This window comes from Vollenhovia emeryi, unplaced genomic scaffold (genome assembly GCF_000949405.1).
Source record: "Vollenhovia emeryi isolate VEMERY1.0 unplaced genomic scaffold, V.emery_V1.0 DF939165.1, whole genome shotgun sequence".
NCBI classification, from domain to species: Eukaryota; Metazoa; Arthropoda; class Insecta; order Hymenoptera; family Formicidae; genus Vollenhovia; species Vollenhovia emeryi.
This window is the reverse complement of record NW_011967201.1, coordinates 948,672-963,134: the sequence shown is the minus strand read 5'-3', so window position 1 is coordinate 963,134 and position 14,463 is coordinate 948,672. Positions and strand designations below refer to the sequence as shown.

General features: G+C 45.4%; 1 protein-coding gene across 1 annotated transcript in view; it reads left to right on the top strand.

Annotated features, from left to right (window-relative positions):
- LOC105564413 (partner of Y14 and mago) overlaps nucleotides 1-14,463 on the top strand; it is a 90,167-nt gene that overhangs the window by 16,999 nt on the left and 58,705 nt on the right. The window contains exon 2 of the mRNA XM_012016759.1: nucleotides 1,923-2,043. Coding sequence (XP_011872149.1) covers nucleotides 1,923-2,043 — 121 coding nt within the window. The remainder of the gene's footprint in view (nucleotides 1-1,922; nucleotides 2,044-14,463) is intronic.

Sequence of the window (14,463 nt, the reverse complement as noted above, 5' to 3'; positions counted from 1 at the left end):
CTATCAGTGTGAGAAAAATGTCCGATTAAATATAATTGGATAATCCAATTACATAACAACAAACGGATATATCCGATTACATTGTATATCCGATGAAATATGTGATCGGTTTTGCAAACAAATTTCATCGGATAACAGCATTTCAACGGATAAATTTTATCGGATGTATCCATAATTTAGTCGGAAAACGTAATCGGAAAAATTAACCATCGGAAACACTGTTTCATTGGTTTATCCGATGAAAATTTTTCTCAGTGTAGTAATTTTAGGAGCCAACCACATTTTTATAATTCTTCCAACTACGTAAGTTACGGTTGACCTAACAATGAATTATAGTTCTCATAGACGCAATATTGGCCCATGCAACTTATGATACGGTTGTGATAAACCAAAACGAGCTTTTAATTTGGTAAGGTGTACTATAAATATTGCAGTAACAACCACAAGTAAAATTTCGAATAACTATATGCAATGGTAATAATCGGATTTATGTTGGAAGTAATATTCCCTGCTTTTTATACATTGCGTTCACTATGTTCATTGGTTACGTCACTTTGCACTCATAAAGAATAGTACCAGAAAGCATCTTTCAACGAAAAGATAAGTAATCTTATACGAGTGCATAAACTCATCCGCATTTATAACACCCGATGCGGTTTTCTTCTTACGAGAAAGTCTTACACCGCGCGTCCCTTTAGTGAGGACATACCGAACCGCTTCAGTTATGTTTACCATGTGATTAGTAAGGTGGATGATAGAAATGTAGTTAAATTTACTATATAAAAGTAATTTACTGATTTACTACTCATTACCCGGACATTTTAACAGAATAATAGTTAAAGGCTTATATTTTATCGTAAATTTTGTAAATAGTTGGCATCACTGTGTCTATATGGTTGCTATATATAAAAATGATATCCCTGACTACACTTATTTTACTATGCAATTATAGTTTCAAATACTACATATTTTTCTATCACTGCGTAATCAGTTGCGAAAAAGGATTCGCATTGAATTTGGACGTTGAAAACCTGCTATCTCATAATAGAGAACTTCCCTCGATGCATAAAGAAATTGATTGGTATATTGCGCGTACGTTTATGCGCCGTGCAAGTTTGTCTGGATAGACCCTCAACGCGGTCTCCCCATTGTCGCACTCTTCCGTATTTACGTGTACAACTATTTCCCAGGCTGGGGCGAAACATTCGTATGCCTCGCGAATCTTTTTTCGATCCGATCGACCTACATACGGGAGGGAAAAAAAACTGGGTTAGAAAATTAACCCACTTGAGGAAGCTGCAGTTCGCTATTCTCACTCGATGACCGCATCAGAATAAAACCTTTCGCATTGCAATATTTATCCGGACTAATGACAGCGCGGAAAGTCGATATCTAGAATATCAAAAGAATCGGAATTATTATTCAAGAATCGGAACGTTTATTCTCCGTCGCGATGTTAACCTTTGCCGAGTCAGTGAGAATATTATTATTGTTATTGACCACTGACGTTAACTACCTTAATTTGCAGGTCGAAAAGTTGTGCGCGTCAATGTTTCGGCCAAACGTCGATGGAAACCGCGGTTCTCGAGTTAGCGTCTCCCAGAGCGCCGGACATTGCCGGCGTGTAAATTATGGAGACTGGAGAAAAAAATATCGTGCGACGAGGATGTGTGAATATTTTCGCGATACTGCCGTGGCCTTCGCGCCGCCTGGTAGTACCAATGGGCTAGACTCTCATAGCGCGGTCTAAACATGATTGCACGTGTTATTCGCGTCTTGTTACGCTTACTTGACTGAAATATCGTGGACGCGGCATCTCGGGTGGCCGGACGAGTTCTGCGCTCTAGAAATGCATCATAGGAGCGAGTCGCGGGGCTGGCGGACGCTCGTGTTTTTAATATTACGCTATCTTTACGTTTTAGGGAAGAACGGGAAGGGTTGCGCGAGACGGCGTAAACAAGGGACCAGTCGCGAAGGAAGTGCAACGACGAAGAGCCGGGCTTGGAGGAGGGGAAGATAAGAACCAAAAACATTCCAGCAGCGGTGAGTGACGGAGGTCCGAAGGAGAGGCAGCGCGTCGCTGCGCGCACCGCGTAAAGTGCACCGTGTGACTTGTCTTTTATTTTCTCGTCCGTCCGAATGGACTAAGGCTTCATTTCTCGCGATTTAACCCGATCTTCGCTCAAATAATCACGTGTGCGATTGGCCGGATATTCTTCACGACAAACTTCGCTGGTCCGTCTCGGGGGGGAAGAGGGAGCGAGAGGCAGAGCGAGCGAAAGAGAGATCGCGAGCGAGTGCAAAGTCGCTCCTCTCCTCTTCGTGCTAGCCGTAGCAGGACGAGAGATCGTATTGCATGCACGAATCGCTAGTAAGCGGAGACGATTGCACCGAGGCAAAGGGGGGAAAAAAAGGAGTGAGGCAAAGAAAGAAGGAAAAAGAGAACGGCGCAAGAAGAAGAGAATGGCGAAAGATGGAAGCGGGCTCCGTAGGAGCTCGGCGGGGTGATCGGCGGGGGGACGGGTATAGCCGAAGAAGGGAACCGCGGGGAACGGACGGCGCGGCAGGGCAGAGGGGGGGAGGTAGGGCTTGCCGCCGAAAACCAACTAGCGATTGCATTAAGTAGAAGAAGCGCGATACGATGTGGTTCGGAGCCGGGCCTGGCGAAACGGCGAACGTCCGACTGAGAGCGGGCGAGTTTCGGCGGTGGACGGGAGGGCGAGGAGGGTCGGTGGGAGCTCAAGGGGCCGAGGGGGTAACGCGCGCGAGGTGAGGATGAAAAAAGACGTAGCGGCGGCGGTGGAGGCGGTGGCAGCAGCGGCGGGGGGAGGGTGGGCGGAAGGGGGGACCAAACGCGCGTAAGAGGAAAGAAAAAAAGGGAAGAGAGAGGGAGAGAGAGAGAGAAAGAGAGAGGAGGAGGGTTCTAGAAATTAGGTTGTTGCACCGAGCCGCCGGGTGGGAGAAACCCAAGGCCCTTGTTACCTTCCTCTACGTGAATTTAGGCCGTTGCACTTTTCGGCCCGGTACCATATGGTGGGGGGCCCAAATAGGTGGAATGCACTTGGTGGGGGCAGCGCGGCGGATAGCGCATTTAGGTGCAGCCTTCCAAGTGGAAGAGGGGGTCTCTAGCAATGAGACAGGGCCGCGCCTAGCCCGCGAATTTCTCACCGCGGTCTTGCAGCCGAATTCCGGCTCTGTCACGCCTGTCCTCGACCCGTCGCCGAGTCGGTCGAATAATTGCGATATACTTGAATACGTTGTACAACGGCGACATTCGCAACGGAACGTTTCTTTCGCTCCAGGAACGACATGTCGATAAATCCATTTAATTGTGCAGAACAACAGATCAGAATGGAGAAAAAGGCTCGGCGACGTGTCGCGCGATAATGCCCCCGATTTCAATTGGAATTCACACATTCGCGCAAAATGCAACGTATGCGTACCATGCCATTTTCTTACATTTGTAAGACGGATAAATCTTACGCGGATACAAGAGCGCGATATAGCAACTACCATTTCTCGTCCGATAATTGTTAATTCTCGATTAGCATGCTTGAGTTACTGCAGACTTGTATACTATCGGGTAACTTCGTAACGTGACATATGTGCGAAAATATTGCTGACGATGTTTGTCGCCTTCATAGTTCAGCGATTCGTCTGGAATGGTACCAACGTGTGGCGTACACCGTCGCTTTGCGAAACGATGAATGTTATATTTTAGATCGGTGATCGTATTTGCAAAATTATACCAGCTGATCCTTTCTTTCGGGTATACTATTACCGGCGAAATAACATCCTAAATAATTCCGTGCGATCTAACACGTTTGCAGATAGCAAACTGTAGTACGCGCCAAATATATATGTAATTTTTATTTATATCCTGTGATCAAACTTTTATAACATTTCTTTATATTATACCTAATTTAGTCTACACTCGGCGGTAAATATAGCGCGGAATATATCATTAAAGTTAGGCCGGACATGTATTTTCGTAATAAGTATAAGAGAACGTAATTGCAACGCGAGAATAACGAGCGTTTGCTAGTCTTGTATTCCGAAATTTATTTCAACATTGGCACCGCGCGAGAAAACGCGACGACAGAGATCTGTTCTTCGATCCGCCCAATCGCTCATTGTGTCAGAAATGTTAGCCGTTTGATAAGTGGGAAGAACACGTTCAAGGGAGTGATATCACGCGAGTCGAATTAAAAAGAGGGTGATGTAATCAGGCTCGATAATAATAACGAGATGCCGATTTTGGCGTTCTATCAACGCCTCGTGTGCTATTCGAGTAGACTGATTAATAATTCATAATGTATTCAAATTAAAGCGCCACTCGCGGATGCGCGCCGCGCATAGGTTTTGGACTTTGTCGCGCGTCCAAAATCCAACGTGCACGTGGAAGGCATGCATCGGCTCTATTCGCGAAAAAGCGGACCTAGCAACCAAGGGAGAGGTAGTTCGGCGGGTAGGGCGTGCTGTCGTGCTGAAGAGACGTAAAGAGGGTAGTAGACGTGGGAAGAGAGAGAGAGAGGAGGGGGGGGGAGAGAGAAAGAGGGAGAGAGAGAGAGAGAGAAAGGAAGGGGGAGCAGGCGGGAGGGCGAATTGGCGAGAAAGCGAGAAAGAGAGAGGGACAGGCGGAGGTCCGGCATTGCATCGCCACGCAATGAGGAGGGACGAGGGGTGAGGCGCGGAGGCACCGATGCATTTTGGGACTATTCGGCGGCGGTAGCATACGAGAGGGGGCGAGAGGTGGTGGATGGGGTAGGGTAGGCTTATCGAGTGCGGGGCCCTAGCAACGAGAGGAAGATGGCTAACAACGTGGCCGATGGAGGGGAATATCGGGTGGGCGGGTACGACGGGCGCGAGCCCGTCCGAAAACCTAGCCTGCATTTTAGGTACGCGGTTCAAACCCGGGCAAGCAGGCCCGGTCTGAAACGAAAGAAAGGAGTCGGAGGGGCCCGCGCGGTGGTGGGGGGCACGTAGGGTTCACCAGAGGTTTTCGACTTCTCCCCGACCGCAAGAAACAAGCTGGCTAGTTCGCGCGCAAGGCGGGCTTCTCGCGCTGCCTGTTTCTCGATGCAATAATCTTTCGGCGCATACTGCGGCGCCGAAGGCGTCGAGAAACTTTCGACCGAAATCTTTCTAGAGAATACCTCTTTGGAGATTGCCAAGTAATAAGGGATCGCGGTGAAAATAGTTTGAATAGCGATATTTCGAGATTTTAAATATTGTCAAAGTTCAGGTCTCTTCTACGTTGAAAGGCATATGATGTGATGCTTCGCGAAATCAAATATCAAATATCGCGAAAATTTCTTATACTCGTATATATATTTTTTCTAACATTATTAAATTTTTACCTGTGTTAAACTTATCAGAGAAAAAGATTTCTTATCAGCCTGAACCTCAAGTAATTTAACGACTGTCTTAATGCATGTTCTTAGGTAAAAAATTTAGAAAAGCTGTGAATTTATTTCTTTCGCGTCAATCTTCCTTAGTATTTGTTTGCTCGTGCTAGCTCCAGTATTTATATCGGGCAGTACTTTTGGATAATCTTCGAGTAACATTAAGTAATCCTAACATTATCTAAAAATTCTTACTTATCGACTGCATCTATTATTATAAATAAAAATAGAATCATACATACACTGAACCCGCGCGTACGTCTGCAAAATGTACGACGTTCCCTTTTCTCCCTAACAAATTAACGCGAAAGGAAAATTAAGAGCGAGACTCGGTGGAATAAATATGGAATTTTCGGTAATGACACGTCGGCGGAAGAATGAGTTGCAAATGTAGCGTGACTAATATGCAATCGCGAATTAATATCCAAGGCTCGCATTACACGTTCCGCAATCCCGATCGTTTGAATAACGTATTAACGGTAAAAGATGTATCTCCCTTTCAGTATCTCTCCGCGCGCGCATATAAAGCTGAATTCCTTATACCCCCTCTTGTTCCCCCCCTCCCTCCCTCCCTCCCTGCCCCCTCGCGTCCACGTCCCAATTCCGCTCTATAGCGATCAATTCTCTCGATCGTGAGTACGGGCTACGTCGTAATCCAAACTGTTATATAGTCAAGCGCAGCTACCCCGGGTTCTCCTCTCGCCATCGCTCTCCGCGCGCCACGTGAAAGGTTCTCCGCCTCGCACAGGCCGCAAATACCGTATCTCGTTGCTCATCGGTGATGATAGAGAGCCAGAACGCGTGTAACTCGCATTTGCGTCTCGTATAAATTATATGCTCGCGATCGCGACGAGGCGAGGTACGTCCAAAACTGCCTATCTCTACTGTTATTAATCCGGGGCCCGCCTCTAGCTCGCGGTACTTGCAGATAGCGTCGCTAAGAGCCGCCTCGTTAACGCAACGTTTATGTATAACCAATATTTTTACCGGCCCTTCCCCCGCCAATTTTTACGACGTCGCTCTAGACTAGTCGACGTTGCGGCTGCGGATTTTAATTAATTAACGGTACGCCGCGATACTCGACGCGCGAGCTGCTTTCGTTACCCACGCGAGCCTCTAAACGTGAAGCGCGCGCGGCTTCTGCTCGCGTCTCAAACTGCCCGAAATATCGCGACAGATTTTTCCTCGGCTGTCTTCATAACGCAAAGCTTAGCGTCCTTATGGGAGTCTTAATCCTGGAATAGAATAAATCCTTTCCCCCCCCCCTCCCCTCCCTATCCCGCCGGCTCCCCTTTTCTCCCTGGCCTCCTCGCTCCCTACAGAACTCGTTCCTTCTGCGCGCGGAACGCCAGCCATACCAGCAACGCGGAACACAAGCGGGCTCCTCCGCAAGGAGGCCATATTTCATAAGACTCGCTCCTCTCATCCGGCAGCTTTCCATGCCGCCTACTATTCCCGCCTGCGTCGTCCCTCTTCCTTTCCCTCCCCCTATCCCGCCGCCCCTCGGTTTCTCTCCTCTTTCTCTCGTGCCTCCTTTAGTGGCCGAATAGCCGAGCTACCGAGCCCTTCTGCCGCCGTCAAGGTTTCTAGCAACGCTTGCGCGCCTCGTTCCCATCTCGCTTTCCCCATCCAATCCCATGGCCCGTGCCAAGCTCAGTACTGCCAGCCGCCGATGTAATGTTTCTTTTATTGATTTTGCGGCGGTTCGCGGAAATTATACGGCTCGCGGATATGTGTGTAGAGCCCCCGCGCCATCATTTCCTTGTCTAGCGGGCGGGCGAAACGCGGCGCCCATTATTCTCCTCGCTCGCGTGTAGCCCCCGCTGATTTTCTGCGGCTCGTACGTAAGGACGGATTTAACGGGGGCATCTTCAAGGCGATGCGTCTAACGTAACTCCGTCATCTCCGGCCTGCGAGAGGCCCGGCACTTCCTGCTCCACGCAATTCGGGCCTACGCTCGCGAATCGGCGCTGAGTGTCGGGGGGGGGGATCGACGCTCTCCTTCGATCCCTCCAGTTCATCCAAACGAAACTGACGTACCCTTTTCGAATTTGTCGATTAACACATCACGACCGCGGAGCGGAAAATGGCTGCGGAGCTAAGACGTTTCACTAACGAATATGTAAAAAGTAAAACCGAGCTAACATTGAACGATATCGAGTAACTCCGTTAGCTCTGTTACGAGTCTCGGATACGTCGCTGCAGTCGCGACTTTTCTCCTTCTCCGACTTGTTAATAAATCGCGTGCCGTTTACGTATTTAGAACGATACTCCGTTCTTCTTATTTCGTTTATTTCGCATCGCTGTCCTCGTAGATAAACAATGGCCGGTATACACGATACGGTATAATCGAATCAAATCGACGGAGATTAAAAAGTAAGCTGGTCGTTTAGCGCCGCGCGATTCATAGCGAATTGATGCCGATCGATCGTAGGACGGCGCGCGTCAATCGGCGCCCGCAGCAAGGAATCCGTCCGCTGCATAGGGACATCCACTACTTCCGACGCCCGACGTCCTGTGCCCGCGTCGATAGGTCAAGGACGCTCCCACGGTTCTCGAGGTCAGGTCGACAAATCACCCTTTCCGGCGCGTAGGTCCGTGGCGGAGAAAAAAAGAAGAAACCAACGCTCCGCGCGCGAGGGAGGCGGGATAGGTGGAGAGACGGGGCGCGCAACAGAGACGGAGATCCGGGCTCTTCTCACCCCCGATTCGAGGGCGCAGATGGGTCTGACCCCGAAGCGACTCGAATCACGAAAAATCGTTTGCTTCGAACGCCGTCATCTCCGACCAAAGCCAGGAACCTCCCAACCCCGCGCGGCTCGGGGAAAAGTTGTTTTTCACGGAGACAAGCATTCTATTGTACACTTGCTTTTTCGGTATCTGACACAGTCGCAATTGTGAAGTTTTTATCTCGACTCTGAACGCTCTAAATGTTTGTTTGTGTAAAAAAAGTATTTTCAAATTTGACGATATTGGCTTAAACTAGTGATCTTTATTTAAGTCACAACGTTTCGACCTTTTTACCGGGTCCTTTTCAAGTACAATCTGGAAACAAATTTCGAATGTACGAACCGCAATACGAAGAAAGGGACTTTTAGTATGTACATAAATATGTATTACATCTTGTATAGTATTTCAAAGTGTTGTGAAGGCTCCCAAAAAGAAAATATGTAGAGAGGAGAGAGTGCCAATGTGAGCCACAAAATGAACGGAACTCGGTTCTCACAATATAGAATCCAAATTTCTCTTTAATAGCATAAACATTTCGACCCTTCTTCGGGTCTTCCTCAGTAAAAAACCTACAATGAGATCGTCGAAAGTACAGGATGAGAATACAGTACAACTTATAATACTTATAAAAATCTTATATAGTATTTACTTGCTAATCAGTTTTATTCGAGATCCACTAACGTACGGATTGCTGCTCGAAAATTTTAGAAATTGACATCGCTATTACTATTCCGCTAACTACCGATACACATGAGTCCACGAGCCCTCGCCTTTTTTACTTTTCTGACTCTTGCACTAAACTTATTAATTAATTAACTTATTTCTCTCATTTATTATCTTACTTTTATCTACTGTTTGACTGTTTTTTTAACTCCTACACTTAACTTATTAAATAATCTATTTCTCTGAATTATTATCTCACTATTTATCTATTTATTTATTTCTTTATCTATACCCGTAATAATTTCAGATATGACATTATGAATTTGCTGCCACAGACTCATTAACTCATTCTGTTTCGGCATAAATTAATTTGTTCAGCCAACATTAGGTAATTTTCACCTTTGCAATACATACCTATGTACATACTAACAGTTCCTGTCTTTGTATTGCGGCTTGTACATTTAAAATTTGTTTCCAGATTGTACTTGAAAAGGACTCGATAAAGACGTCGAAACGTTGTGACTTAAATAAAGATCACTTTTTTTAGCCAGTCTGGTCGATTTTTTACAAAATTCCCTTTGTCTAATTTCCACTGGCGACAATAAGCTTCACTCAATATTAGCTTTTATATTATAAAAATATTATAAAAGAGCAACTTATAGAAATGCAAGTTGATTTCGGTTCTCCTGTATACATTTGCTAAATGTTAGTTGCAACAGTTGACCTTTCAGATATAGATATTTATAAAAAAAAAACTGTTAGTAATACGAAAAAATAGTAAAAGAATTTTTTGAATAAAGAATAATATTAATTGCTGTATCTCATGTTTTTACAAAATAACGCATACATTCAATTACGTATCTTACACTCGTGAAAAATTCAAAATAACGACGAAATGTTCAAGAAACACGACGGTGGTTTCGCAGCGAAATCACTGGGAGGCAAAAAGTTAAAGAGCTTAGAATGTTTTTAAGTCTGAATAAAAGAATACGCAATACAATGAGATAAAACATCTTGGACCGTGAGGACAGAAACATAAATACGAGTTAGGAGTGAACTGAGATGAAGCGTGAAGATGAAGAATTAAGAAGTGTTTCTTTTAGTATAAGTGTATAGTATGTCTTCCATTTCTCGAATAATGAACCTTTTGAATGCTCTATATAATATGACGAATATTTAAGAACTTGTGGCATCGCTCGTTCTAAGCCGTCTTTCATTTGCTTTCATGGCGATTTAACGAAATTATTAACGATCGCTTCTGCACTGTAATCGATCAGACGTGATCGTTTTGAGAATTAAGTCTAATTTACATTCTAAGCAAAACAGCTGCGCCTAATTTTCGTTGGATGTATCTGCAATGATGAATAAAAAATAAAAAAGCCGCAGTGTATTCTATCAGTGCATTATATCTGATGTTTATTTTACTTTGTATACGCAAAATAATGGAAAGTACAATGAAATAAACCGATGTCGAAGCGTCGTTAAGGCAAAACGCGGCTTAACAAAATATTGGTTTGTTACAAAAAAAATGCTTTTATTTCTCGAGTATTAAATACCTAGTTAATGTGAAATAAGTTTCGGTGTGCAAAGAATTTTAATTTCGTTTTTTAAGTACGACAAAAAACCTATTTCAATTATTAACCGGTATGGTTTTTTACCCTTACTTCCCGTCAAGCGTGTCCAATTTTTACAGATATTAGCGCTACAAAATACTCGCGGAATACTTTGCGTTTTCTCTTTACCTTCCTCATTATAGACATTTCGACGAAAAATTAGGTGCGGCCCTTTTCGTTGCGCGGGCTGTATACACTATTAACATTATCAGTATCCTAACTCACGCGATAAGGACAAACGATAAATAAATTGCGTTGCAAGGAGATATTATTTATATTATTGTACAAATGGCACGCGAACAAACAGAAGATCATGATTCCATATTAACGAGCGCGCGCGCTGCGCGCACAGATAACGCGCATTTGGTCAGTATGACGAACAGTGCCGCGGAGAAAGGGCGATAGGTGGTGTCGGCGGGGACGGGGAGAGATTGCGGGGCTCTGCCATATATATCGGGTGCTAGAAACGTTGGTGGTGCTCCGGAACGTACGTGACTCTCGTTTTCGCCGAGAGCCGTATAGAAAGCGAAAACGGGCTTCTACCTACATTTCGCCCATTCACGCGGAGAGGCCGACAAACGACGCCGTGAGGGTGAGAGCGAGGGGTGGCGGGATGCGAGAGAGAGCGAGAGCGCGGGTGGACGAGGGTAGGTGGGTGGGCGGGGGACCGAGAGGGGTGCGGCAGGTACAGAGGGAAAAAAAGAATAAAAAGAAAAAAGGGGCGCAAAAAAACCCGGAGGAAAAGGGAAAAAGCGTAGAAAAAGGGAAAAAGCGGGCCGCGGGCCGCGGGCCGCCACCTATCTCCACGACCGGCACACTATCAAGCTTTAGAATAGCGCGCTAGAGGGGAATAAAGGGAAAAATGAAAACAGAGCGGTGCACGCGCGCGCGCGCGCTCGACGCACGCACGCACGCACGCACGCACGCAGGTCGCGGCGTGACACGCGCACGCACTCACGCAGGAACGCACACACATGCATCGTGGCACATACAGTACGCGTTACGTACTAATAAATGCATGTGTAAGAATGTACTTGTACACGGAACCATTTGTAAATAAGCGTGTGTGCCGCGACTGAGGGAAGAGAGTAGATAGAGGGGAGTCGCGAAAAAGGGTGATCCCTCGCGGATGGTTTGTTAAGAGAGATAGAGACGGAAACAAAGAGAGGGAGAGAGAGAGACAGAGAAAGGGAGGGAGAGAGAAAGGCGGAGAAGGAAAGAGAGCGAGAAAGAGGGTCGATAGAGGGGATGGAGAAGACGGGGAAGAGAAAAGGGGGAAAACAGAAACGCAGAGAAAGACAGTGTTATGCGTAACGAGGGGAAAGAAGATACCGGATTAGGGTGAACAGGTGGGTCAGACGGAGACGGCGTGCGAAGGTGGGGTGAGGAAGAGGCGGGCGGCGAAGGCAGGCGGGGAGGGAGAGCGAAGGGGTGGGTTGGTAGTGGAAGAGTGCGAGGTAAAAAGGGTGGCCAGGGGGTTGAAGCGAGCGGAAACGCGATGGGTTCGTTGCCAGGGATGAAGTACGTAGGTATTGATCTATTTAAAGCCTAGAGTTCCAAACGAGGTCCTTATTAAAAAGCGAAATAAAACGCGCTCGCTGGAGGGCGGTACTCCATCGTCCAGGGCGTATCTTATCTCCTTTCCTATCTCGCATTTCGCTTATCCGCGTCCTCGCGCCCGGCTTCCTTCACGGCTACGCTTGGGAACGTATCGGACACGTCGTAGAAAAATTCATGAACGTTACATTATACGCATCGCGCGTAACATCCGGAACATATCCGACTCATTTTTTGAAAAAGGAAACGCGAGCTGTCTTTATTATCGTTAATACGATAATGAGCTTTTCGATGAAGAGACGTTTCATTTGGTTTCATTTCAAAGAGAGTTGAAAGTAACATAATTGGACGTTGTTTCCACAATCTTTAGAAATTACCGTCGAAAGGGAGAGTAATATTTATTTCTGTCAATTTTTCCTGAAATACAATTTTTTTAATACCAATTAGATTGGCGCTCGGAATTAGAGCCACCAAATTATGTAATATTGGAAGGAAAATATTTAATATATTAAACTAGCACTATATTGAAACATACAGATTTGTGGCTCTGCACAAATTACAACGTTTTATAAAATTCGTTATCCGTAAAAAAAGTGGTTGGAAAAAATAAATTTTCTGAATACAAATCTAAATAAATCTGATGAACGAAGCGCGCGCGTGCTTCGAAATTTATAAATCGCCTTTCAAGAATATTTTGTTTAAAGAGAAAATCTTTTTGAAAGCGACATTCTGCGCTCAAAGATTTTTAATCAAACGTAAATCCACGACCGAGGAATCAACTTTAAATGAGGAACATTGCGATACCGCGGTGATAAAATTTTTTCATATTTACAAAATTGTATCGAGAGAAACGATCTGTGTGAATTAAGATTCGAAAGGGTAGATACAGTTTCTAATACATCCACGTTCTTGCATCTGATTGAGGAAAATTGCTTGACGCTCGAAAAATTTATTCATACGCGTTGCTTTTTTTTTCTCTTTCGAAACCATCGGTTTTTTGCAAATATGCAGGAATGAATGGCTGGCACTATCTCTCTTTTTCACACTGTTAATATCAACAGCGGAACGTTCAATCAATATTTCCTCTTTTTTTCATTTTTTGTCAGATTATGATATTCATAATCTCGATACGATCGTAGAAATCGCGGGAATATTGTAGTTGGCAAGTGCGACTAATGAGAAGTCCAGTCGGGACGATGGATGAGAAGTAAGAAGATAATTAACAAGCAACTGCATAAAATTTGCTATTATTATCAACCTGAGATGTTCGTAAAAGTAATCCAGTTATCAGGAATTACATTTTCAAAGAGGAATATTACGTTAATTTGTAAATGCTATCAGGAGAATATTATTAAGCTTAAATCCGGATATACTGATCATATCCATAAAGAATACCGGTTCTGACATAATACTGCAAATTGAAATGCATTAACAGAAAATTTCAGGTCATTGATAATGTCTTTAGGGATGACAGTTATCGTGATAATTATAGTATTAAGCCCCTCCGGGTGGCAATAATTATATGCCTCGAGTTTAGCACGGCTGTTACTTTTTCTCACCCGACGTAAAATACCGGTCTATCTAAGTCGTTTCGCGCTGCGAAGCGTTCGCGAGTATATTCGATACTCGAGGTGTTAGAAATATTCTGGAAGAATCGTGGTCCTACGTCGCGGCGTCCAAGTATTCGGCGAACGAGAATCATCCGGATTTCGATTGTGACAAACGCGCTCTCGAATTCTTCTCGCGCGAGCTATGATTACGCGAGGGTGGGTCGCACGTGAACGCAGCATCCAGCCGCAACGCCGCGGCCGCACCGTCGACGTATCCGCGGGCCGCAGCCCCGGTAAGTTGGCGAGTTAATTACAAAAGCCTCGATTTTAAAAGCGTTTTAGTATCGATCCCGTTTTTAGCAGTAGTCGCGATGCTCCTACGTCGCTCTCGCCGACGAGAAGTGGGGAGGATATACCTAGCCCGCAATGGCGGGAGAGACTCAGCATCCCTCTCTGGCAACGGCCCCTGTCGCGAGGTCGGCTTACTGAAGCCCTGCGCGACGTATGTGTCTATAACTGCATAATAAAGCGGCACTCTTTGCCGTGCGATAAATTCTGCGGCGGCACCTAGATGTAATCTCCTGGACGTGAGGCGACGCGTCCGATTACCGTAACCCGTTTGTATACCTCCTCGCTGCTTCTGCTGTTACCGCGATGGAACAGTTGGGCGGAAATATGAAAATCGCTCGCAGGGCTTGGCAAGAAAAACACCGACGCTCGCTTCGCTCTCGCGGAGGCACGGGCCTTTTCGTTCCTACCCCCAATATATATCTCCATACAAAACTAATATTTTGTAAAAATAGACTGTAAAGAATCGGCATGCGCATTGTTTATTTATGTACATCCTGAAATGTCTTTTTGTTTCGCTTTCTATTTTTCACGGTAGTCACGTCATCTGGTTGTTTTTACTATTTATTTCCCTTCTATTTTATTAATCCTTTAAAA